The 25,520-nt window shown below is 45.3% G+C and overlaps 1 protein-coding gene across 1 annotated transcript in view; it reads left to right on the top strand.

The window, feature by feature from the left end:
• The window catches only part of RASGEF1B (RasGEF domain family member 1B), a gene marked incomplete at its 3' end in the record, with an annotated part of 516,267 nt that overhangs the window by 349,831 nt on the left and 140,916 nt on the right, over positions 1-25,520 (top strand). The window contains exon 3 of the mRNA XM_084759366.1: positions 19,014-19,097. Coding sequence (XP_084615492.1) covers positions 19,014-19,097 — 84 coding nt within the window. The remainder of the gene's footprint in view (positions 1-19,013; positions 19,098-25,520) is intronic.

Below are 25,520 nucleotides of genomic sequence, written 5' to 3'. Positions count from 1 at the left end.
ACACTGTGTCAGTGTGCAGGCACAATAACATCAGAAACACCCTCCACAGTATCTAGAAAGCATCCCACCATTATAGGATGGACTTAGTGGAGGGCGGGGAAGCCCAGGATTTAGAATGTAAAGAATTTGAAATTAGCTTTCACCAGCCTGACTGTTTATAACAGCCAATCCATTTAGCCTGTTGTTTTGTTTTTGTTTTTGTTTTTGTTTTGAGCAGGAGTTTCCTCTTCAGTCACTTGAAACGTTACTAAAACATGTTTGCCAATGAACTGTGGGTGATGATGGTGATGATTTCCTGGAAGAAGAAAAACAGGAGAAATATCAGTCTGGTCACATAGTGCAAAGGTGCACTAGTGTAACTTCTCAGGTCCTATATCTCTGAGCTGATGCTCTGCTCTAAGCATAGCTAATCACAGCTTCACTGGAAGACTTAAAAACACAAACAGAAACACCAGTGAAAGCTGGGTGGATGAAAGCTTCTGAGGGACTAAGCTGCTGATCAAATGCCCCAGAATCATTGCCATGGGCTACTGTGATTGAGAGGTATTTTTGTGTTTGTGCAGTGGAGGGGAAGTCATTAATGACATACACAACTGATCTTTCTACCTCAAGGAGCATGGCCGGAACACCTGCTGTTACCTGGTGCCCCATGGTGACAAGAAGATGCAAGGCCTGGGAGTAGATGGACCGGATCTGGAGGGGCTAGCCTGGCTCCCTGTTGGTTCCCCCACCACAAGGTCCTGAGGACTTTAAAGCACACAGTTCAAAGGCAGTACATGCCCCACTCAGCTCTGTGGGGGAGAGGACCTGTGATTTCAGATGTGTGAGATCTTGGGATTCTGGGTTCTTGGGCCTTGTCTTGTCTGGATGACTGCAGCAATGTCCTTGTCTCTTCTCTCAGGTTTTAACCTTCTGCAAACTGTTTTCTGCAGTCAAGCAGCTGCCTGAACTCATTTCCAACAACAATAAGTTACCATAAAAATGGCTACACACACATCAGTTCACTTCTCTTCTCTGTGGGACTTTTGGCTCAACATTTCACCAGTCTGAGATCTTGTTATCAGCTGGCTCAGTTCTCACCTGGAACTTGGGGTCTGTTCCAGGCTCATCCAGGTGTTACAGTATCCGTTCGGCCTACAAAGCAAATAACTGACACAGGGAGACTGAAACGTATTTTAAAGCTGCCAGCACTTCGCCGGGCAGAGTCTGAACTGATTCTAATCTACTCGTAAACTAAATAAACTACTCTAAACCTTATAACATACATATATTGCAAACACTTGCCACTATGACCCTTGGGCCGGTCCGCGTCCATTTCCCACCATCCTCCTCCAACTGTCCAAAAAATTCTCCTCCTTCTCCAACTGTCAAATTTTTCTCCTCTCCTCCAGGAAGTCCCGCCTTCCATTTCCTGTCCTTCTGCCCAGCTGATTGGCTAAACAGCACTTTATTGATGGTTGATACATTCGCTTAGCATTCCTCCACTTCCAGGTTGTTAGCACCTCTTCCCTTTATAGGACCCAAGTTCTTATTTCCTGGCTGGCCACTCTCATCATTTTCACACACACCCTCCCAACTCACCTCCCAGCCCCACTTAAGGAGATTCTTCCTCACACATGCTTTGTCTCACAGTCTCTCTCTCTCTCTCTCCCTACCTACCAAGCCCCTCTCCTCATCTCTTTTCTAGCTCCTTACCAGGGAAAGCACAGGTCCTTTTAAGGTCTGACCTGGTTCTCACTAACGACAATCTCCCCTATTAAAATCATCCTATTTGGAACTTTTACTGCCACAATCATTCATTTGTAGAAATAAATGAATAAATTAGTTTTAATAGCCAAAACAATCATGTGCATGTGTGTGTGCATGTGCGTGCGTGCGTGTGCGTGCGTGCGTGCGTGCGTGCGTGCGTGCGTGTGTGTGTGTGTGTGTGTGTGTGTGTGTGTCCATTCATCCAGCAGTCTGGAACTCTGGGCACTACCTAAATTTTTGTCTACAGAGTCAAAACATGTGCTTAAAGCTTTTCAAAGGGTACTCACTCTTCTGACTGAAGGAAACCATGTTCCTTATCTTGGCAGTTAAGACTCCCCACAGTCTACCCATCTGTCTGGACTTACCTTCACCTGCTCTGTGCCCCACACTTTACTGCACTATAGCTGTGGCACTCATATTCCAACTTTTGTGGTTTTATACACTGTAGAGTGTCTTACTTCTGACCTTTAGCTAATGCTCTTCTTTATACTTGGAATGCCTGTCCTATATGTACTCATGAGAAAAGTCTTTGTGAGCCAGGACAGGTTTTTTTCTCCTCTAGGTGTCCTTCCCTGCATTCACCTACTGTGTTCCAGGCAACAGTAACACACTCTGTCTCCCTGTCTTCTCCTTTCTCCTTTCCTCTTCTCCTTCCCACTCTGAGCTCTTCTTCCACTGGGAAGGCAGGAAAGCACAAAGCTAACTCTCTCAGACTATAGTAGTAAAGATGTGTACGATTATACCAGTGCTATGAAAAAGGGCAAAGTAAAGGGAAATCATGATACAGTTGTCATTCGGCATGCTGCCAACACATAGGACATCTGTACTGGGCAGCTGAGCAGAGATGTGAAGGAGGGGAGGGAATAAACACTCCAGAAAAGGTCATTGCCCCTGCTGCTTCTTTTGTCCCCATTATAACCAGATGGATTAATGAATGAACAGCAACCACAAAGCTCTAGAGACAAAAACCACCAGGAGTACACAGGAACTCCCTGGGTATCAGTTAATGCTCGCCTAGCCTCACCGGAAGCAGTTGGGTTGTTTTCTGGTGGAATGCGGGACATTGGCAATCAAGGAGGAAGAAAAATGGGAGTGAAGGTTGAGTTCCTGGGTAAGCTCAGGGCCAAGCAAAGCAGGGCACCAAGCAACAGAAAAACAGACAGGTTTCGTGTCAGGATGCTGAGCTCACGTGGTCCTTAAGCCTCAAACATGGAGTCTTTGGCTGTAGAAGTAGAGGCATCGGGTTAGCCTGCACTACCAATAAGGAGAATCTTAGAGACACAGGCAGCCTTGGCATATCCCAGCTCTTGCTGCTAATTAGCTAGTCATTTTCAAGACATTCTTTTACTCTTAGAGTATGTATTGTCCTCTTCATATTTCTTTGGGAAGCGTGCTTTACAGCTCTGTTTTCTGACTTTATGGACTTGGGAGTGAATTCATGTCTCCCCGGCGCAGTCAAGGGGTAGAACACATCCAGAGAGAAACAGAACTAGTGCGTCTTGATCTTTTGATGGGGTTTTTCTGGTTGTAAAGAAGAGCAGGAAGCTTGTCAAGGTCATTTGGAAAAAAAAAAGCATGTTTGTTCGGGCGATTTGGGTTGATTTAGCAGACTTACAAGGTTGAAAGCCACAAAGCTCTCTTGCTTGACTCTATAGGACAACACACTTGTTCTTTTTTTTTTCTGACTTTTTCCTTCTTTCTGGGCCTCCCCTGACGTCAGCTCTGTTTTTCCTTCTTTGCCACACAGCCTTGTCTGCCTGCTTATCCTTTCTACTACCTCGAGTCTTTGGCTTGCCATGAATCTAGGAACACTGCTACATGGTGGCTTTTCAGCATCAATTCAAACCATTAACTTTTGTGCTCTGTCTGTGTGACTTAGTTCACATTTAGGAGACAGGAAACAGCTTTCTCAGTCCCAGCTTATCCCTTTCTGAATGCCCATAAGCTAAAGGATTAGTGTAGCTCTGTTGTCCACCATTGCCTTAATTACCTAAAGCCAGGAGGAAAGTGGAAAAGGGACTGTAGGCTTACAGTGTAGCTATCCAATGCCAGGGGCTCAAGGTGGAAAAGACCCCTACAAATGATGGAGAGGATGAGCAGACACTAACTGACATCTCCCATTTGGGGAGTGAGATGTGTCACTGGAAAGGAATGGAAGGTTACCTGAGAAGCTTAAATTCCAGCCAGCATTAAGCACCAAGAATCAAGAGTGGCTTGTGAGGGACAAACTGAACCAGTCTTTAGGAGCCCAGCAAAGGCCTGATGAGAACAGGAGGAAGCAGTGGGCGGCTGGGGAGAGTCGTAAGGAGCATCTTCCCAAATGCCTGAATACGAGGCTCACTGGGGGGCCAGGCAATGTCACAGATGGTAAGAATGCAGCTACCCTTCCCCGTCTGTGAACTTTGGATCTCCCTCCCAATACCTTTTCTCCCCATAGTATTTTTGTTTTTGTTGTTTGTTGTTGTTGTGTTGTTTGTTTTGAGGCAGGTTTTCTTTGTGTAGCCCTGGCTGTCCTGAAACTCACTTGGTAGACCAGGTTGGCCTTGAACTCAAGAGATTCTGCCTTTGCCTCCCAACTACTGGGATTAAAGACTTGTACACCACCTCTCTTAAATCTTACCTCCTCCTACCTTACCTGTTTGGTGTGTGTGTATATATATGCTATAGAATCTATGGCCCACAAATGCAGAAATCTTTTGCTGTTTTTGTCTTATCTAGTGTTAAATTTGTAAGTCTCTGGAGAGGAAGGACCTTCAATTGTGAAAACGCCTCTATAAGAATCCAATCTATTGTGGCAGTGTCATCCCTGGGTTGGGGGTCCTGGATTCTATAAGAAAGCAGGCTGAGTAAGCCAGTAAGCAGCACTCCTCCATGGCCTCTGCATCAGCTCCTGCCTCCAGGTTCCTGTCCTGCTTGAGTTCCTGTCCTGACTTCCTTCAGTGATGAACAGTGATGTGGAAGCATAGGCCAAATAAACCCTTTCCTCCCCGACTTTCCTTTGGTCGCAGTGTTTCATCACAGCAACAGTAACCCCTACTAAAACATTGAAAAACGTGAATTCTTCCTTTCATACAAGTTACTTGCATAGGAGACGTTCTGAACTCACTCTTGGTGCATAGTGTGTTTCTAGATGTCTGATTTGTCCTGTTTTATCTGGACTATATGCGTTACGTCTTCAACATGTTAGCCAGGGCAGGCTGCACTGTGCCTCGATAGCCTGTGATCGCCCCCCCCCCCCCAAATCTAATTGTCTCAACTTGGCAGGGAACATAGCAGTTCAGAAACCTATTGCCACCTTCAGACATCACTGGCGCAGCACGTTACTTCAGCAATGCTCTAGGAGGGGGCGGTAACCATAAGCTTCCTTTGAGCCTCTTTGCCAAGGTCATTGTGCCCTCAATATGTCCATCAAGGAAAGGAAGAGCAGCTGTCATAAGGACACTTGGCTCAGCCACTGCTGCAGAGCCAGCGTCGACCCATCCTGCAGAGAGCTCCCGGAGAATGAATGCACCAATGACGTTTCTAGGTTACGTTGCATTTAGCAAAGCTTGAGATAGAGTTAGAACTGGATAATGATGGTCGCATGCCTCTCACTGAGCGTGTCTGAGTGACGATTAACGTGTTGTTCTTCAGTAAATTAGAGGGAGTAAAATAGCAGTAGGCTGGGAGTGGCCAATGGCCCACTTGAGTGGTTCGTTCGGGACTCTGGCTTGCTGTGAAACCTGTGTCCCCAAGCTCAGTCTGCTTTCCCTCTAAGCCTGCAGCCACTCCAGCACAATGCATCTCTGAACAGACCTCTCCAGTCAGCAGGCAAAGGGAAGGGCTTGGGAGACAGTGGGCTGTGGCCTTTTCTCTTAGTATGAAGAGAATCTCATTGTATCGGCTCAGGCACTGACCACAAACGCTCAGGCTTGGCGGGAGGCATTGGACACAGTGTCGGGCCCACTTTTCCTGAATCACCCTGATCCACCTGGGAACAGCCACGGTGGCAACTGTGCTGCTTCCGTTCCTCCCAAATGTGTAAGATCGCCATCCCTCGATGGACTCTTGTTGATGCACTGATTCATGCAAATGAGATGAATAGACTATGAAGTGTTGTCAACATTCCCCCTTCCACTGTTGAAATATATGCTCGTTGTAAAATAACCTTATGAAATACGAAGAATGCACACGGCCTGCAACTCAGCAAGCCCTGACAAATGCATTCATCGTCACCTATCTGTGTGAGGCGGAGTCGGGGAGGCTGAGATGAAGCAGACGGCAGGATTTCTGTCCCCACAGAGAAGTGCTCAGAGAGAACCACTGCTGAGCATTTAAATGTTAAACCAAAATCTTTCCAGTCACTTTTTTTTTTTGCACACCCCTACTCCCCACCCACGTATTCAAACTTAGGAGACTGGAGCAAGCGAGCAGAGCTTGCAGCTGCTCTGGGTGTAGCCTGTTTCCAAGTCACAGTCCTTCTCAGCGCGTTCACCAGAGCTTCCAGGGCAGCGCAGGTGCCCTGGACTGAGGCAGCATGCACACCGTAGAGATTACAGAAAGCAAATTGATGTGCACCACGGTGACTTCCCTCAAACCTACACACAATCGATCCCCTTAAAGCGTACAGGCAGCACACCCCGGAAGTAGCCGCAAGAGTGGAGCTTTTCAGCCCATTACAAGTTCACATTTTAAGCTGAATTCTTAGCTGGTGACAAAACTGACATTAGCCTGATTCTAAATTTCAGCCAAAACAAACAGGCTTCATAGGCCAAAGCTCAAAGCTGCCAGTGAAAGAGCGGAGGGTGTTTCCTGCTGAAAGGTCAGTCAAACAGCTCTTCCCTCCTGTGAATTCTGTTACCGGGCTTCCTACTGCCCCTGTAGTTATTGCTGCTTGGTACTTGAAATTTTTATCTTATTTATTTTATACCCTGACAACAGTTTCCCCTCCCTTCTCCCGCTATGCCCGCATCTACTCCTGTTTCTCCTAAGAAAAGAGCCACTCTCAATGGATGCCCACCAGCCACAGCCTATCAAGTTGCAGTGAGACTAGGTACCTTCTCTTCTATGGAGGCGGTGGCTCATTCATCTAGGTGTATGATGCTCGCTTAGGGAATGTTTTCAGGCCAGGTCAAGTAGAGTCCAGGTAGAGAGCAGACGTAACGATAGGCTTCAGTGGGTTACCTCCTGCCTTTCTCTTCTTCCTCCTGTTTATTTGCAGCACTAATACGAAAGGATACGCTCCAAAGCGGACAAAGAGCAGCTAAGAGGAATTTAGCACCCTGTTCGCATTCTTACCTATCTCTGAGAGTTTAAGTCAAGAAATGCCACTGAAGCCACACGTGCGGAGTGCGGAGCGTGTCACTAGGCTCAGAGGAACTAAGCACATGGATGAAGATGCCTTTGGCAGGAAAAAGCACCTAAACACCAGGTTTCCAATCAGCAAAATGGTGGCACATTCTCTGAGTTTCAAAGCTGACTTCGAAACAAAACCAAAAACAAACAAAAAGAGCCTTCTGAGCCTCAATTACTGTTTTCCATCAAGTACAGTTCTTTTTCAGTCTTTAACAGACATTTCTGTGGTGTAGAAGCCACCTTCAAGATGCCTCATTATATTCCAGGGACATGAAGGAAAGCTTGCTGTCCATCAAGATGCTGCCGATGGGTGACCTCAGAATATTATCGAGGCGTTGGGCATTTCCTACTGTTGGACAAGATGTCGTTGCGTCTTCTAACAAGGCTGCCTTTCCCCACAAGGGATGGGAATGTGCATTCCTGCCCGCAGCTGGGACAGGGCGTGAAGTGCATGGAGGTGCTCCACGCTGCTTGTGTCAAGAGCTCAGCGCCCCACGTTCTGAAGGCTGCAGGGGACTCCCCAAAGCAGCAACTCCTCTGCATGTGGCCGATACACACGTTCCCATCAGCCCAAGCTGTAAACATGACAACCACCAACGCCAAGTGCTGGCTTTGCTCTGGTGTAGAGGACACAGCTACCTCTTCACCTCAAGGCTGATTAATTACATGATTTGCATCTGGCAAATTTATGCTAAATTATAAGCAGCAGGCAGCAAATGATGCTGCGAGCGTTTGCACAGTAGTAATTTTTAGAGAAAGGCTGGTTTGTGAAACAATGTAATTAAATAAGCTAGAAAGGGAAAATATTTTTACTCTTCTTATTGCTTTGTTCTGTATTTTTCCTACCAAGCTAAGGAAAGTCTTTTCTTAGAGATTGACCCTAAGTACTGATGTGTAAGTGGACACCAGTATTGCCTTTAATGTGATGTGGTGCGCAAAGATGACCACCCAATACCAAATGTGGACAGCTTCTCAAATTTTTTTCTTGTGTTATCCATTGGAACCATGGAAACATAGGAATCAAGGAAAATGCCATCCCAGGAAAGAGTCCTCCACATCTGAATAAAGTGACCCTGAAGCATTTACTGTGGGTCATAGGTCAGGACTGGGCCATGCCAGTCAAACACTGAAAAATCACTAGCAGCATAAAGCAAGCCAAAAAGTTTTATACTCACCAACCAACCATCATCTGAAAACATCAATCTGAGATTCTGTAGCATCCTTAAAGGCTGAATAAAGGCTGTCTTTGGATAGGGGGAACCTCAGTTCAGTGTCTAAAAAAGAAAGAAAAAAAAATCAATAGCAAGTCAAATTGCGTTCTCTCACTATTGTGTACATACAGTGAAAAACTTTCATCTTTCAGGAAGAGACTTGAGTGCTGATCACAAAAATGTGTTAGTCCTTATGTCCTAGTGGCATTCTGACTTGGTAATGATTTGGGATACAAAATATTTTATGGGTATGAGTTACCGCTATTACCTAAGACTGTTTTGTTTGTTTGTTTGTTTTTTTTTTACCTCAGTTGGAATGTATATCAGTAGCTTCCAGTAAACTAGAATAATTACAAATTTTCATGAGATCCACTCTCTGGAGTATTTGTTGTTTTGTTTTGTTTTTCAACATAGGGTATTGTTGTGTAGCCCTGGCTGTCCTGGACTTGCTTTGTAGGCCAAACTGGCCTTGAACTCACAGACCTCTACCTGCCTCCATCTCCCGAGTGCTGGGATGAAAGGCTTCTCTGAGTGTTGGGATTACAGGAGTGCACTACTGCAACAGCCTTGGAATGCTCTTTCTTGTTAACTGGCACATTGCCTAGAATGTTCTGCAGAGACACTAGGGTTGGGGTGGGGTGGGACAGAACTCTAGAACATGGTTCGTGCTGCTCTTAGAGTTAACCAAATCTGTTTCAAATACTTTATAATAAGTCAATCAACTATTTCCTCTGTTTAAAGAGTCAGTATCAATGTGGTTACTTGCGTGGACAGTGGGTGCAGTCTCTGGAACCAGACCGTGTAGGTTCTGATGTCTGTTTTGTAATTATTTATAGTTGATTTTTAACAAACTCAATCCATTTTTTAAAGTCTCAGTATTTTTTTAAAGTCTCAGTATATGTTAATCATATGTACTTCATACGTTTTTGCCTAGCACAAAACCTTTGTGAAATTAGCCAGTAAGAACAAACAATTGAGCCGGGAATGGTGGCAAGATCTCTGAGTTCAAGGCCAGCCTGATCTACAAAGTGAGTTCTAGGACAGCCAAGGCTACACAGAGAAACCCTGGCTTGAACTCCTCCCAGAGAGAGGAGAGGGAGAGAGGGGGAGAGAGAGGTGGGGGGAGGGGAGGAAGGGAGAAAGAGGACTGAAATTATCTGTGGCTACTGGTCTACTTTGGAGACAGAGGCAGGGGGATCTTTGTGAGTTCAAGGCCAGCCTGGTCTACACAGAAAGTTCTAAGCCTACAAAGTGAGACCCTTGCTTTAAAAAAAAAAAAAAAAAAGCAGTCTTCTGAATACAGTTGAATAGTGGGCCACACTTTCTAATTAAGTAAAATGGAACAGCTGTTTTATGAATTTTAAAAAAAAAACTAAAAGGACAGACTGCTGAGGTGTGAGGACCCCTGCAGATGCCTCCTTAGGGCTCCCGCAGAGCTGCCATCTCTCTTATAGAGTCTTCTAAGTCCCACTCAGGGCATCGTCTCTTGGCCACCGAAAGGCCAAGACCCCAGCTCTACCCAGACCCAAGATGGGTCTTCACAGTTGCAGGCACGAATTTGTATATCTCCACTGTCCCCTATGTAAACACCTTTTTATTTTTTTTCAAAGTAAATTAGCTATTTATTCAACTCCTTTTCATGCCAAAATGTTCTGTGTGAATTTCAGTACACTTCCTGAAACAGGCAAAATGGTACATCAAGTTGTATTTCATATCACCTGGTTAAATAAAAGTGTAAAAAATGATTTATCAATGCCTTTTAGCATTCCTAATAATTCAGGAGAGATATGAGGTACAAGATCTTAGTAAAACAGGACAGAGGAAGGGCAGTGATGCATTCTCACATAAGTTAACATGTCCTAATCTGTTAATATACAAAGCAATAAGCTTTTAAAGCAATATGTTTAGTAGGATTCTGCCAAAGACTTTAAGTAACAAGATAAAGCATGCTGGGCCTGCTACTCAGCCTGTTCGTGGCCTTAGCTTCAGTATGAAGCTGTTAGAATCAGAAACAGAAAGCCCTGTTTTTCACATGCTCAGCATCCTGTGAGAGTGCCATTAAATGTACACTGGCTGATTAAGACTTGTATAACGCATGTGCTTTAGTGTCAGTGTTTACTAAACAATTTCTATCCTAAGCAACTATGTAGTCAAAATCAATTCAAATGACATAACACAGTCTAAGCCTAAAAACCCATTCAGGTCTTTTAGTGAAGTGGAGGTAAATTCCAGATCCTTACGGCTGTTCCTTGCTGCCAAGAGCTGGTAGTTCATTCCAAGCAGCGTACAACAAAGTCTAAGGGCATCATTAACCTAGTCAAGGGCGGGACTGATGGTGCTTGGCCCTGACCTCCCAGAAAGCAAGGCTACTGTGGCCACAAAAGCAGGGTGTGTGAGATCAAAGGCACGCTGTTCTGGTAGCTAAAGAGATAGTGAACCACCCCCTCTTTAAAAGCTCCTTGCCTGAGTAAATCAAAGTATACTCGGGGAAAAATTAAAATATGCCCATCTACAGAATAAGAATTTTGAAATCCCTACTTGGGGAATTTTTTACTAGAATCATCTCATTGTTTCTGATTACATCTTTAAAATGTGTCCACATTCAGTTTCTGTTGATCTATCATCCATTGCTTCTAATAAAAGATGTTAGCTTTGTTCCAAATGTTGTAACCACTAGTATGACTGCAAAGCACATCTCCCAGAGTCACCAAGCCCTGGAAGAGGAGAAGGTGTCCAAGCAGCGAGCAGGTAATAACCCTGGCCCTTCCCACAGGCTTGGTGGGGTGTGCTGATGCATCGTGTGTTTATTTGGCCTGTCAGCAACTAACAGAGACCACTTAATCCTAGATTCAAAAGAATGTTTGAGAGAACCCCGGGGGAGGCCTATGTTGTGTGGGCCTGATGGTAACTCTTAAATTTCGTAGAAATTGCATGGTAATCCTCAGCAGGCTTTTGCCTAACACAACGGAGGGGGGTTAAGGTGTCCTTCATGCTGCTGTGTCCAGAACAGCTGGTCCTTCCCACGCCTGTATCCATATAAAGAGGATCTGGGTAGAAGCCAACATTGGAACACACAGGGTGCCCTGAAAATGGGAGTGCCGTTAGGCTTAGTTCCTTTCGAAAGAGGTGTTTTGGAATATAAAAGACTCATAGCTATTTTCAGTTTTCACTATTGTAGCATTGTATATATACAAACGCATTTGCAAAAACAAGCGCCCCGCCCCCCCAACCCATCCCCCCAACCCCCCCCCCAACAACTGGAACTATTACGGAGATCCCAAAGGAGGGATGCTCTGTGCCTTGAGGACATAGAAGCACATGAATAGCCTCGGGTGGAAACTACAGTCACGTTACATGTTGAATGGAACACGGGTCAACTTAGAAAGGGAGGTGAAGAGTGGATGCTGGGACGTTAAGGAAGGTTGCTTTGGCTTGGGGATGAGAAGGGCGTCGGCGAAGGTTCTGTGGAAAGACACAGGAAGGAGGAGGAAAATGATACAGGAGTCAGAAAGGATGGGAAGAGCCCAACCAAGAAGAGCCCCCCCCCCCTGCCCGTAGGCCAAGATGGAGCTTTATTCTGCCTCAGAGTGAGTGGGAAGTTTCCGAAGTGTTTGGTTTGAGCAGGAAGAAAATAGAACAGCAACGTGGGAGGATCACAACTCACTTTATCTCTTAAAAATGATCAAGCGTACTGCGGAGAACAGATTTGCACAGAGCTGCAATGCAGAAGCTTCTACAAACCATGGAAGAGATGATACAAGAAGGCAGAGCGCTAGGAGGGCAGGCCGCCACCTCAGCACAGCTTCCTCAGTTCTCCTAACCCCTCTGGGGTAGAGTTTCTTTCCCTGTATTCTTGCAGAATCTGGTTTGCTGCATTTAATCCAGCAACGACCTTGCTCCATGGGCATTATCATGGCCTCCACTTTGAGTTTGACTTTAAAACCTGGAAACGTAGATCAACTTGCATTTAACTCCCTTCACACAGGAGATGGTGAAACCAAGGCGGGGGGAGGGGGTGGGTGGCGAGCATTGAGAAGGGCAGAAGAAGGAACCAGGACAAAATAAACTACAAGTGAGCATGAGACAATAGGAAAATTTGGCCACAGCAGAAAGTTGAGAGAGGGGATGCAGGTAAATCCATCCAAATCCAAATGTGATGTGCTTGAAATAGAGGGGGGTGTTGTGTGTGCCCTTTGGTGCTGTTGTCTGTGCATCCGTCTGCACCTGGCTGTAGTCTTTCTGTGCGGTTCCCTTCTTATAGTCTTAGTCCTGCTGCCTGACCACCTGGGGACCAGGCAGTTCTTCATCCTACTCCAACTGCCCCCCTGTGTGTGCATTCTGATGACTCCAATGGTCTGACTGACCACACGTTAGGGATGGTGTTGAGTCCTTCTGAGAGCAGCTGGCACCTGACTGCCTTTTTCTGGATGTTTTACAGTCTCCCTTCTATTCACACGTGTATCAAAAATCTTTTCTTTTCATAAAGACGATAGTCAAGTTGTATTAGGATTCACCGGAATGGCCTCTTTTAACTTACTTAACTCTTTGAAGTCCTAGCTTCCAAACATAGAAAGGAGGCAATCTGAGGGCCAGCACAGGAATTTGGAGGTGACACAGTTCAACCTCAACACGCCTGTTTCCCATTCACGGCCTTCCCCAGTTCTCTACATTTCTCCAAGCTGCTCCTACCTACCTAAAGCGACAGGTGACAGTGCCCCTGCATGCTTCCCTCCCTCCTCTTCCTCCCTTGGAAGCACTGCAGCGAGCAGCTTAGACCTGGACTTCTGCGCATCATTTGCCTGGAATCTTGCTCAGGATGAAGGTGAACTTCAATGGCCTATGAGAACTAGAGAGAATTGTTTCTTCCCGTGTGCCATTTTCTCATGCTTGAATCGATGACTTCCTATTTTCATTTCTCCTTTTGCTTTTTCTGAACTCCTGGAGAATTCGAGTTCATACTGTACAAATAAATGGACTGCGATTTAACTCACACAGGCTTCGCTTTGACATTCTGAAGAGCCGTGTAATTTGTATGTTCCCTTCTGGGACATACCAAAGATTGTTTATTGCTTGAGGCATATTGCCTTTTTTGGACCTTCTGGAAAAAAGTATAGACAATAAAACCCCAAGGAGGTTTCTTATTAAGCAAATGTCAAGGCCGGTTTTCAAAGGCAGCCTTTCAGAGTGACCGGTGGTGTGCTTTTCACTGTGCCATGGGTTTCTCACTCGTGAGGTCCTTAGAGACAAACTTATGCTGTAAGGACTGACTGTTTTAAACTTCTACTTACTCATTAACTCATGCTTCAGTACCTTAGCAAAATATTTTAAATATTTATCAGATAAACTTTGACTGCATACATTCTAATAGATTGATATTTAAAAGTGTGATTAGTGAGTATTAAATATTTTAAATATTTGAAGTAAGCATACCTACTTAAAACATTAGTAGGTGTCTAAAAAATTTATTTGTACCTTTCATAACTTTAACTATTTTATAAATATTTTAAGAAACTATTATGAATGTTATAAATGCATACGTAAAAAAAGTCTTGCTAAACTTAGCACAGAAGGTAAGTTACAGTACCTAGAACATCATTTGGTGATTGACAACAGGGGAGGAAATCTATGTATTAAATTAGAATGGAAAGCCAGGAGCCATGGCACACACCTATAATCCCAGCACTCAGGGAGGCAGAGGCAGGTGGATCGCTGTGAGTTCTAGGCCAGCCTGGTCTACAGAGCGAGTCCAGGACAGCCAAGGCTACACAGAGAAACCCTGTCTCAAGTAAGTAAATAAATAAACAAACAAACAGCTGCTATTAAAATCTGAAACAACAGCAAGGGAGAGTTGTGAAAAAGCATCTCTGATTAGCAGAAGAGACAGTAGCAGCTTTACCTGTTCAGCTGAGTTTTGGGTTAAATCCTCCATATAAAACTGTGTGTGACATCTGTACCATTCTACATTTGGGGAGAGCAAGGCTCAGCGAGGTTCAGCCACTGTTATTCTACTAACTAACACGTTGGAGTTGGAGTTTGGCCTCGTGTATCCTTGCTCATCATTTCCCCTGTGGCCCAAGCTAAGGCTGTGACAGGCTAGAGACACAGTCAGAAATTACTCACTGAAGCCAGGGACATACTGGGTACAGCAAGCACTTGACACAAATGAAGCCATAAAAAGGGACATTGGTCATCTGACACTGAGTTACTGAACCCCTGTGGCCCTTACTGTCTTCATATGTAAACGTGAGCATAATTAATGGTATTTTTTTGTGTGGTTTTGATGTTTTAAAAAAAGAGATGATTATATATATATATGTATATATATGTGCATTATAATATATATGTATATATTAGAGACAGCTCTGTAAATCAGTTGAAGCCTTCTAAAGTTATAAGCTAATAGTAAATAACAAGAGCTATAAACATGCTTATATCTTTGGCCCAGGAGTTCCACTTTTGAAAATATAGCCTAAAGAAATAATTCAAAACACAATAGAAAAGAATAGTTTTACTTACAGGGGAAATTATAAAAATATGCCTCAAGATATAAGTGTGCCACATTCTACATTTTTTTAAAACTTTTTATTGATTCTTTGTGAATTTCACATCATGCACCCAGTCCGACTCATCTCCTTGTCCCTCCCTATCTGCCCTCCACCCCTGCAACATCCCCTCCAAAACAAAACAAAACAAAACAAAACAAAACAAAAGGCTCGCCATGGAAGTCGTGGTGTGTCATGGTGTGTCACAGTATACCCTTTTGCCCAAACAGCTCTACTTGTAAATGTTCGTAGCAATGAGTCATTGGTCTGGCTTCTGCTGCCCTGTCAATACTGTAGCCTCGCAGGGACTCCTCTCAGATAACCTGTTGTTGCCCTGTGTGATGGAGATCCTGCAGCTTTGGGTCTGGAGGACCAGCAGTTCATAGGGCATTGTATAGTTACCACATGTGAACAATCCAGACTACATAAAAACGCTGGAAATATGCAACGCGAGATGGGACGTAGGTTCAAGGATCAGCTACGCTGCAGTGTGCTAGCTGAACACACATGCATTTGGATCAAGGTTGGCAGGAAGCCTCTCAGCAGCACTTACTTTAATGTTCTATATGATGGTAGCTTTGTGGTAGATACAGATGTTACAGAAATCCACAGAGCATGGTAGAAGGACAAGGAGATTTCAAATTTTTATTGTAAAATACCCAGGAAATAGAAATGCATATGCAAAAAAAAATGCAGCTTTCCATTTCAAAGAACTGAGGACGAAAGGAGATACTGAAAAATATTGAAAAATACTGGACAGGTGTGAAAAGATCCTGCCTGGAGAACCTAAAAGATGCCCTCATAGCTGACCTCCCTCCCCGCCCTGTCTGCTTAGAATCCTGTGATAATAATAACCAAAGAGAGAGGGGGCGGCCGTCAATGTAGCAGCAAGCTCGGTTCACTCAAGTTCAGCCAGAATGTATTCATGTGCAGCAAAGGGGAGGGAGTCTAGTCAAACTCCAGTGAGTCAACACGCGGCTTCCCCCCACCCTACCCTCCTCCTTTCCCAAGGACACCTCGCTGCTGCTGTGTCTGTGTGCTTGACCCTTCCAAGAAGTGGCTGCTGCTGGCGTGGGTGGGGCAAGTCTAAAGTTCAGGGGAGGGGTAGATAGAGCAGCAGCCTGGACAGGGGCAATTCTCTATATCACATCTGGACTCAGGTGTCTCCCTGCTCCCTCCTAGGTGCCAGGAACAGTGGGTGGCTCTGGAGCCATGTGACGGGGCAACTACAGTGCCGTCTTAGCAGTTCTTTAGGGACCTGGACACGCTACCTACACAGGGTACCACTATGCTCTCTCCTGGTTAAAAAAAAAAAAAAAGAAAGAAAGAAAAAATGGCAGGGTGAGGTTAAAGGAATGGTAATCCTTGGTAGCACTTGCTTCTGTGGCAAAGCAGGCCATAATGCTCCTAGCTAGCCGGGAGGTGTGGAAAAGCAGCTGGGCGCGCTGACGGGCTTAGATTGCTATGTCTTAAACAGAGTATAAAAAGAAGGTCCTGGTTTCAGAGGGGACTTTGTTAAGACCCTTTAGCTCCCTGGTGACAACTCTTAAGCAACTATTCCTGGACAGATTCCCCTGTTCGCTCAGGTGGGAAGCCCCACCAGATGGTCCCTGTCCTCCTTCAAAACCCAGGTTGCTTTTCTCTCTTTGTACAAAGAGCCACGCGCGTATCTGACTCCAGGACTAACACCAAAGCGTACAACCCTAGCTGAGGCTCTTTAATGCTTTGCCCTTCTTAAGAAGGCCAGTCAGAAAGTTACAGCACATAGCTCCCCCCACACCCTTGGGGACTGCTGATTTTTACACCCCCCTCCCCAACCTTGGGGACTGCTAACTTTTACAGCTTCCCCCTCCCCAACCCCCCTTGGGGATGGCTGACTTTTACAGCCCCTCCCCGCCTCAACCTTGGGGATCTGCTGAATTCTACAGCTCTTTGGGAGTGCTTTGAATTTATACTGGGGAGATAAGAGGTGATAATTGCTTTTACTTTGCAGGGTTGTGGGAAGATGGTCGATTTGCCTGGTCAGGGAGCGGCTCAAGGTCTCTGCTCCTCTGTTTAGTCTATCTGTCCTAAGCTCCACACTCCCCATATTCAGCATGTGGTGAGTTAGGAAGAAGCAACTGTTAACACCAGCTATCTAAGCACTTGCACTGAAAAGACAAGGAAAGCCTGACGTGAGAGCCAGGCATGAGGAGAAAAGGGAAAGCCCATTAGGCCTTGCTGTGCGCTCATCACTATTTCACATTTTACATATGAACTCATGTAGCCCTGATTCATATTTTCCCACCAAACAGACAATTTACAGGTAAGAAATCCATGCATTGCAAATGCCCTGTTGTCTTAATCTCAAGCATACCCAGTGCAAAGGTATCACAGGAATGTTTGGCCTGCAGAAAACCAGGCTGCTCAAGCCCCTAAGAAAGCTGGTCCATGTTGCCATAGCAACTGGACCATCCTCAGACTGAAGGGCAGGGCTCTTCAGATTCATGCACTGCTTCCAGCAGATTGACTTCTTCCGAGCCGAGTCATGTTTCCCAATCACCAACACTGCAAGTGCCATTTTCATTAAAAAAAGAATAACAACAACAACAGTTTCAGTGTGAAGTTGATATCCCTAGTGCTATTCAGTGTCTTTGTATCTCTGGAAAATGGAAGATGCAATGCAATCCTTGAGGATCCTATAGAACTTTCATTCAAGTAGTTCACCAATATGTGTAGGACTTGTGCCGGTGGGGTTTGACGGTAATTACACTTTGATGGCTTGGAACATGACCTGTGAAATGAGTTGCTGGTCTCTGCTTAACTCCTAATGGACAGCAAGCCACCTCCCTCAGAATCTGATCCCTGCCCCTCTCTCCAGCCCCTGTCAGAGTCTGGCATGATTTCTCTTGAGGGGAAATTGCAAGGCCTCCGTCCAGGCAATTATGCTGTGCCTTTCTGGGCAGGGGAAATCTATACAATTAGTCTCAAAATACTCGGCGAGATGTGTGTGTAAATAACACAGACCATATTTATAGGCAGGGCCACCCTGGTGGAGAGCATGTTATCTGCCCTAGTAGGGTGAAGGAAGGGTAATTAGTAGCAGCAGGAAAAGAGATTCCAAATAACTGGGGGGAAAAAAATCTTCCTTTACCTCAGGAAACACAGCCAATTAAGGAACAGCAGGGGGTGGAGATGTGTCAATGTTTGCTGATTTATTATTAAAGTTCATTTTTATTTTATGGAGTGTACTGATATGTTTGGCTCTTTTTTTCCCCCCATTAACAAGTTTCTCGAAGTCCCTTCTAACAAGACCAAGAGAGGGTGATAAATACGTGTAGTGAGAAACACGGGCTGGGATTGGAGAAAGCTAGATCTAATAGGATATTGTGGAAATTAGCAAAGACATGACAAGTTTCGGTTGGTTAAAGGAAAGTTTACCTAGGAGGAGAAGGAGCACCTGCACAGTGGGTTTCCTCCCCTGTAGCCCACATCCCCGGCGGAATACAGTAGCATGTTCTCTAAAGATATGGTATAGTGGGATCTGCAGCAGGGAGAAGCCTAGTCCCCTCTACTGTGTAGCAGCCAGGTGTTTCCTCTGGAATTTGAGCGGGATGGGTGGGAATTCCCAGACAGTATTGAAGAAAAGGTATTAAGAACCAGGAGCACCACGAAGATACTGGGGACTTACAACAAACACGCTGAACAATGTGGCTTGAGGTTTAGGATGATGGTTAGAGAGAGCTGGGGCTGAGGCTGGAAAAGTCAGTGGGGGCTCTTCGGCAGGTTCTGAACAGTGAGGCAAGAACTTTGGAAATTCTGACACACGGAATCAAAAGTCAGAGATTTCCGGGTGTTGTTTTCTAGGCGAGGAGACTGGAGTCTTATACCCTGACCTATGTCCTAGAGAGATCCCTTAGCAAATATAGCAGAAATAGTCTGAGTTTCTGTCAATGTGTATCTCTGAGTTCTTCCGGCATGTGGTAAGTGGTTTTGTAACGTGTCCCTGTGCAAGGTTAAATGGGTTTGTACAGACTGCAGCCTGAAGCAGCCCCGTGAAAAACGCTGGCTCAGGTATTTCAGTGACACCCATTTGCGTTTAGTGCTGGAGGCACAGTTCCGAATAGCAGGGAAATGGCTCCACTCTGCAGGGACGCCTCCACAGCCTGAAATCTCTTCTCTGACTTCTGTCTTGCAGGAGCAGCCATGGAAACCTGTCTACTGCAGCCTTGCTGCCGTGTGCCTTTCCAGCCCTCCTCTCATTGAAAAACCAGGAGGCAAAGTAAGAATGTTTCCCTGTCTTGCTGAATGGTATGACTTGAGCACCAATGGCCTCCATCTCTTTTGGCCTTGAGGTATCGGGAGAGTTTATAAGTCCATCTCATAAAGGCAGTTGTTAAAAATTCTGAACTTGAACTCTTTGGTTGACACTGGTGAAACTTGCCATTGGCAATATGTTGAGCCTGACAAGCGTTGCTGGCCTCCTCAGCATCTGCCTCTCCCATCCCAGCAAATCCCCGCTGCCTCTTTTAGTCTTTTGACCTTCCCTGTCCATCGGGACCTGGTAGAGGGACAAGGGTGCACTTACAGTCACCATATCTCGGTGTGATGTCCAGATATGGTTCTTTGTCGTGAAATATTTGTTATTTAAGCCATTTGGTAGCATAAAGATGCTGCCTTTAAAAGTTGTATGTGTCATACCTGCTGCTCTTCTGGACTTGGAATCAGACTCATCCAGGGCCAAGGACGACGGAAAGAATGGAGACTTCCTAGAGCTGTCCTGGTTGGGTTCAAACTCACGCTCTGGCGTCCACTAGCTGTAGAATTTGAGCACGTTCCCTGTTAAAATGGGTATCATATAGCAGGCCTGCTTTGTGGGGCTGCCGCAGAGATGCAATGCTCCGCTACAAAGCCACAAAGCATATATTTCTTTAAACCTGTCTTATTCTCTGCCTATCCAAGTATGGGGTGGGCCATGAAAAATGAGTTGACTAAAAGAAACGAAATGCTAAGTAGTAAGTTTGGACAAACCACGTCTCCAAATGGCTCAACTGGAGAAACTGGAAGACAGGCAACGCGTGTGGGAAAGGTGAAGAGAGATCTACTGTATTTTATAGGCACAACTTCACACAAGAATCATGATATGCTTGGCCCCTACCCTTCAGCCTTTCTGTTGAGATACATCTATAGGCTATGTACAATCAAACGCATAGGATGGAGTGTAGTCTCTGGGAAAGAGAGATACATATGGGCAGAACCGCTTTTTTTTTTTTTTTAACAGAGCTCGTCTCTATCCCTGCCTAACTCCCCGTAATTTGGCCCTAACTATGCATCCCAGCAAGGGAGTTGCATACAGTGTGAAATCCGGATGAGGAAACCTGCCTCCTGCCTGTTGTGTCAGCAGTCCTGACATTGAGCAGGCATGGCAGGGAACAAGCCAAGCTTCCGGAGACTGTGTTTTCTCAGTGCTCAGTGAGGGTCTGCACTTCCCCCTCTGCTGCCTTCAGTTCAGTGAGAAGAGTTCCACTTGTCCCATAGGTGAAACCAGCCCACAAACAAAACGCTCCTCAGACGGATGGATGTCAAAACTTGTTAGCAGCTGTTTCAGCATTCAGGGCTTCCCTCGGCTGCTGGTTCCTCCAGTCCACAGATTCGTAATAAACCACCACTCAGCATGGGGAGGGAGCTAGGCCACCTCCAAGGATGAGATCAGAAGTTCATGCACCTCAAGAGGTCTCTCTTGACCAACCGGAATAGAATCAAGCCCAGCACGGGCACTCTGGGTTCAGTGGCATGATTTCTCTGTGTGGTCCCTCAGGCTTTCCTCGCCTACTGTGCAGTTAGCAGATAGATTTCTATGTTCCCCACCAAACTGTTGCGTTGAGATGGGTGGGTCATAAAGGACACTTTTGTTCTCTCTTTTCTCATAGCCCTGGCTTCTGGGCTTAATTTAGTTGGTGTAAACTACTCTAGTGAATTTACTTCTCAACTACTGTGATGTACATGCACCTGGTAGGGTGCAGGTATGTGTGTGTGTGTGTGTGTGTGTGTGTGTGTGTGTGTGTGTAGCAAAGCATCCTTCAGCTACAGGAGCTGTTGGCACTGATGGCTGGTCTGCTCAGAGTCCAGCCTGCCTTCCTCACTACAAACAAACAAACAAAACAAGAAGAACAACAACAACAACAACAACAAAAACCTTCCAACGAGTGGAAGTCTGAAAACCAGACCTGGATGGTAGTTCAGCCACCTGAAAAAGCTGTCCCAGTTGAATTCCAGACTAGCGGTTCCTTGATGGAAAGAAAGTAAGGTCTTAAAAAAAAATTCTAGCTAGACGGAGAATTCCAGTGTGAGTTCATAATAGGGAGACAGAATATTTGGGAGCCAACTCTAATGAGACAGCTAAAGAGCAACTCTTTCCTCCCATGGCCGTGATTGGAGTAAAGCAAGGACACTTTTGGATCCGAAGTGAGAAAGAGAAGCCAGAAGAATCACTGTAGGCAACAGGCAAACAAGCTGATCGTGTGATCATTCACCCACAGATAAGGAAGATTTTTGTGTTTTATTTTTACATAATTGGAGCCAGTGCGTTTTGTGTGAAACATACAAATTTATGGAAATAATGCAAGTGTTAAAAATATGCGTCTTGGGATTTCCTGGGAGTAGCCGAGCAGCCTTGTTTTCTTCCCTGTGCAGCTGCTAAAGATTGTGTTGTGCAAGCTGGAACTGAACTTAGCAGCCAGATCCCACAGTGTTGAGACTGGAGGACTTTGCTGTGTGACACGTAGATGCTCTCGAGAGGTTGAACCAGGCCAGAGTACTTAAACACACTTGATAGTAAGAATGCTCATCCTTAGAGCAGTGGTCCTCCACGTGTGGGCCATGACCCCTTTGGGAGTTGTATACCAGACACCCTATATATTAAATATTTACACTATGGTTCCTAACAGTAGCAACATTACAGTTATAAAGTAGCAACAAAGATAATTTTATGGTTGGAGGAGTCGCCATGACAATGAAGAACTGTATCAAAAGGTAGCAGAGTTAGGACGGTAGAGAGGACCACTGCTATAGAGGTTGTTCAGATGACAGCAAATGCAAAAAAAAAAAAATCATGCTTTGAATACATTAATTAGAGATTCAAAGTAGACCGTGATGGCAAAGAACAAAGGATCGAGTGGTGTAGGTAGTGGATAAGGGATTACAGGAGACTCCCCTTCCCAGCTCCCCTGGAAAATTCCAACTAGAGCTCCTAGAAGGCACTGTGCAAATGCCTTGGACTCCACAGCCCTCACAGGCCTGGTGGAAGCAGACAGAGCTGTTGGGATGAGGCACCGCCCATGACCACGGTGAGACCATCCTGCCTTTCTGGAAGGAATTCAGATGATAGGCAGCCATGTCTTGGCTCTGAAGACTCAGCACTTGAAGAAAGACGTGATTTGGCTGGGGGAGAGTGAAGCAAAGCAGAAGCAGTGGGAACACGGCAGTGTTATTAAATGGAAGGGTGGGGCAGACAGTAAACACGCTCCCTGGGCCTTTTGTGCTTCTGGGAGAGCAAAGGGGGAAACTGAAGGAGCCAGGTGGAAGTGACTGGATAAACAACAGATAAGACGTGAGGGAGCAGAACTGCAGCGCCCACACGCTCGAGCTGCTTCGTGTCAAAGCTTGGAGGGGTCTGTGGGAAGGACAGACTAAGGGTGTCCTTTTTACAGATAACTCTTTAGTTAAAAAAAAAAATTAGGAAAGTGTTCTCACTAAAGGGCATTTAGCCCTGTCAATGGGAGGAGCGTCCTCTCTGGCACACGCTTTCCCGTTTTTTAAGTATCTCAGACTTTACATTTATTACTTAGGGTTTTCAAAGATCTAAAAAGATGGTGGTGCCAACCCCAAAACCAGTCTGTGATTAGTACTGCTTTAAAAAGAAAAAGAACTATCATGGGGGTTCCTAGCAAAGCAAGTCATTCAATCACTATAGTTACAGAGGATCCTAACTTTTCTCCCTAAGAGTGCCTGGTTTAGTTAACATCTCTTCTCTATGAGCCTGGCTTCTGGGCATTGAGGCAAAATGAATTAAGTTTTCTGGGAACTTCTGTAACAAGAAGGAAAATCTTCAGATTACTAGGTCTGTTTTCTTCTGCTTCTAAAATGATGGAGGTTTTAGTCAGGCATATGACCAAGACAAGGAAGAGTGTATTCTTAGCCCCTTCAGCATCTAGATGTGGCTGTGCCTAGACTATGACCAATGGGAAGTGAATGAAAAAGGGGTCTGTGAATCCTGTTCCTTTTCCTGGGTGCCACATGGATGCGGTCACCAAAGCTGGAATTGCTGCCATGGACTACATCAGGACAGCAGAGCCACACTGAAGATCCCTGGAGTCCATGGCTGCTTACGCTTGCTTGAGAGAGACATAACTTTGCATCGAGTTTGTACCGCTACTGTTCTGGCCACTGTTTCTCTTGCTACAGTGGTGTGGTATCCAAGTCAGCAGCTACCCACAGCAGGGGAGAGAGTAGCTGCCTGTGCTGGGGCTGGGGAAGGGGAATGGAGTATTGAGAGTCCAGTGCAGGTCAAACAAGTACAAGACCTATGAGGGGAAGAGATGGAGAGAGTGAGCTGTGAGCATCTATCTCCTAAATCTAGCCTGGATGAGCGCCGAGAGGCAGAGAAGCTAACTTTGACCCCTGAGAAAGACTGAGGAGTAAGACCCTGTCTCTTAAACACTGAAGGGGATAAACCTGGGTATGTAGGCTCAAAGAACTTCCCAGAACTGAGGCCAATAAAATCTGTTTGAAAATATTCAAGAGCTGTAGTACATAATTGGGCATGGGGTCAAACTGTTTTCTGAATACTTATGTTTATGGGCTAATAAGATGGTTCCATGGATAGAGGTACATGCCACCTGAGGACCGGGATTTGACCCTCAGGCCTATATGGTGGAAGGAAAGAAAGGACTGACTTTTGCAAGTTGTCCTTTGACCTTCAAATGTGTGCGTGTGCATGCACATGTGTGTGCATATGAGCAAAATGAACAAGTAAACGCAGTTTAATGTTTTAAATGCCATCCATATTAACACCCATAGATTAATGCTGACCCTAGTCGTTCTCAGAGAAGCTTCTGTGGTTTTTGCTTCTGTGGGTTTGGGTGTGGTTAATGCAGGGACTCGCAGGGAGTGAAGAGTGAATGACAGGGAATGCTTGATCCTGAATGGAATACGTATATCACCCCCTTCCAGGTCGGAGGTCGCCTGGAAGAGGAAACAGGGAAAAAGAAATTTAGAGCCAGAGTTTAGAGAGGTGTGTTGAGACACAGTCTCCTGCATATGACACGGTGATTGCATTCATGGTATCACTGCATTTGTTCTTGCCTTCCTGAGACTGGGCCCATCACCATTTTATCATGCGTGGGCCAGGGGGAAGAGGACACAGAACTCTGAGGCTCGTGTGGCCTTCCCGTTCACGCAGTACTATGGGCAGTTAATGGATGCTGGAGAAAGGTCGCCTTTTTTTTTTCTTCAGTAGTATAGCCACTGCTAAGTTGCCTGTGTTCCAGCAAGTAATCCCCCCTCCATACTCCTTAAAGCAGCTCTAATTAAACCCAATGGGTCTCTTCCGCACACACAATTAAAGTAAGAGGGGTTTGTTTGAGGACAAGAGGGTTTCAGAAGGAGAGAGGGCTAATGAGAGAGAACCATAGAGAGGGATGAAAACGGCTCAAAGCTTGCTATACACACATGTGATGTTTTCAGAGAATAAAAAAGATAGAAAACATGTTTGAAACAAAAGCTAACGCTAAAGCAAAAAATGTAACCACGGCAGAGCCACTGTCTACCCGGTCATCTCTCTATTCATTCCTATCATCTGTAGGGGCTGTCAATACTTTCAGGAATATGCTGTTGTCTTCAGCTCAGCATTTGGTATGACAGACTCCTCAGAGCAAACACACTGAGCCACGGCATTTGTTTTTGCTCTACCAATCAAGGTCTTCTGAGAGAATTAATTGGTCTGGAACTCAGTCTAGAACTTTGTTCCTTTGACATTAAGGAGCACTTGCCATCTTACCCTCCTACTTTAACTCTCTAAGAGGGCAACTGTGACCACTACTATACATTGGAGGCCAGGTTGGCTTTTCCATTGACCTTTGCTCAGAGCTTTTGGCACCGTGACGTGGTTGAGTGGTACTGCCAGTCTGCTAGTGGCACAATGGATGGAGCTGTTTGTTGTTCAGCTGTCTCTATGTTAGCCTCATTCACAATGATTTTTTTTTAAGGTTTTATTTTCTATGTTGTGTAGGCCTACTGAAGATAAGGAATTCTTAAGACAAATACAAGTATCACTGTCCTGTAAACAATAAATAGTCAAGAGTGGGGATATATAATCCCCATATAGATGCCTGCAATCTCACCACAGTTTCTAAAAGACAACTGGAGGTAAGATTTGCAACATTAGCTCCACCCTCAGGACGTCATCTGGGTTGAAAAGCATAGCCTTAGACACTAGGCCAAGGAGCCCAAATGCCTGTCATTCTTAAGAGCAAGACAGTCAGTCAAAAGCCTCAAGGATTCAAAATTATGTTAAAACATTCAACAGCAAAGCATAAACCAATGGCAATACAATTTATATCTTCTTTTTATCCTAAAAGTACACAGTACTAACTCTAAGAAGGCATTAGAAAATAAATGAGCTATGAACAATTGATATCTGCAGGTT

This window comes from Acomys minous, assembly GCF_964271855.1.
Source record: "Acomys minous genome assembly, chromosome: 15".
Lineage (NCBI taxonomy): Eukaryota > Metazoa > Chordata > Mammalia > Rodentia > Muridae > Acomys > Acomys minous.
This window is presented reverse-complemented; position numbering and strand designations above follow the sequence as displayed.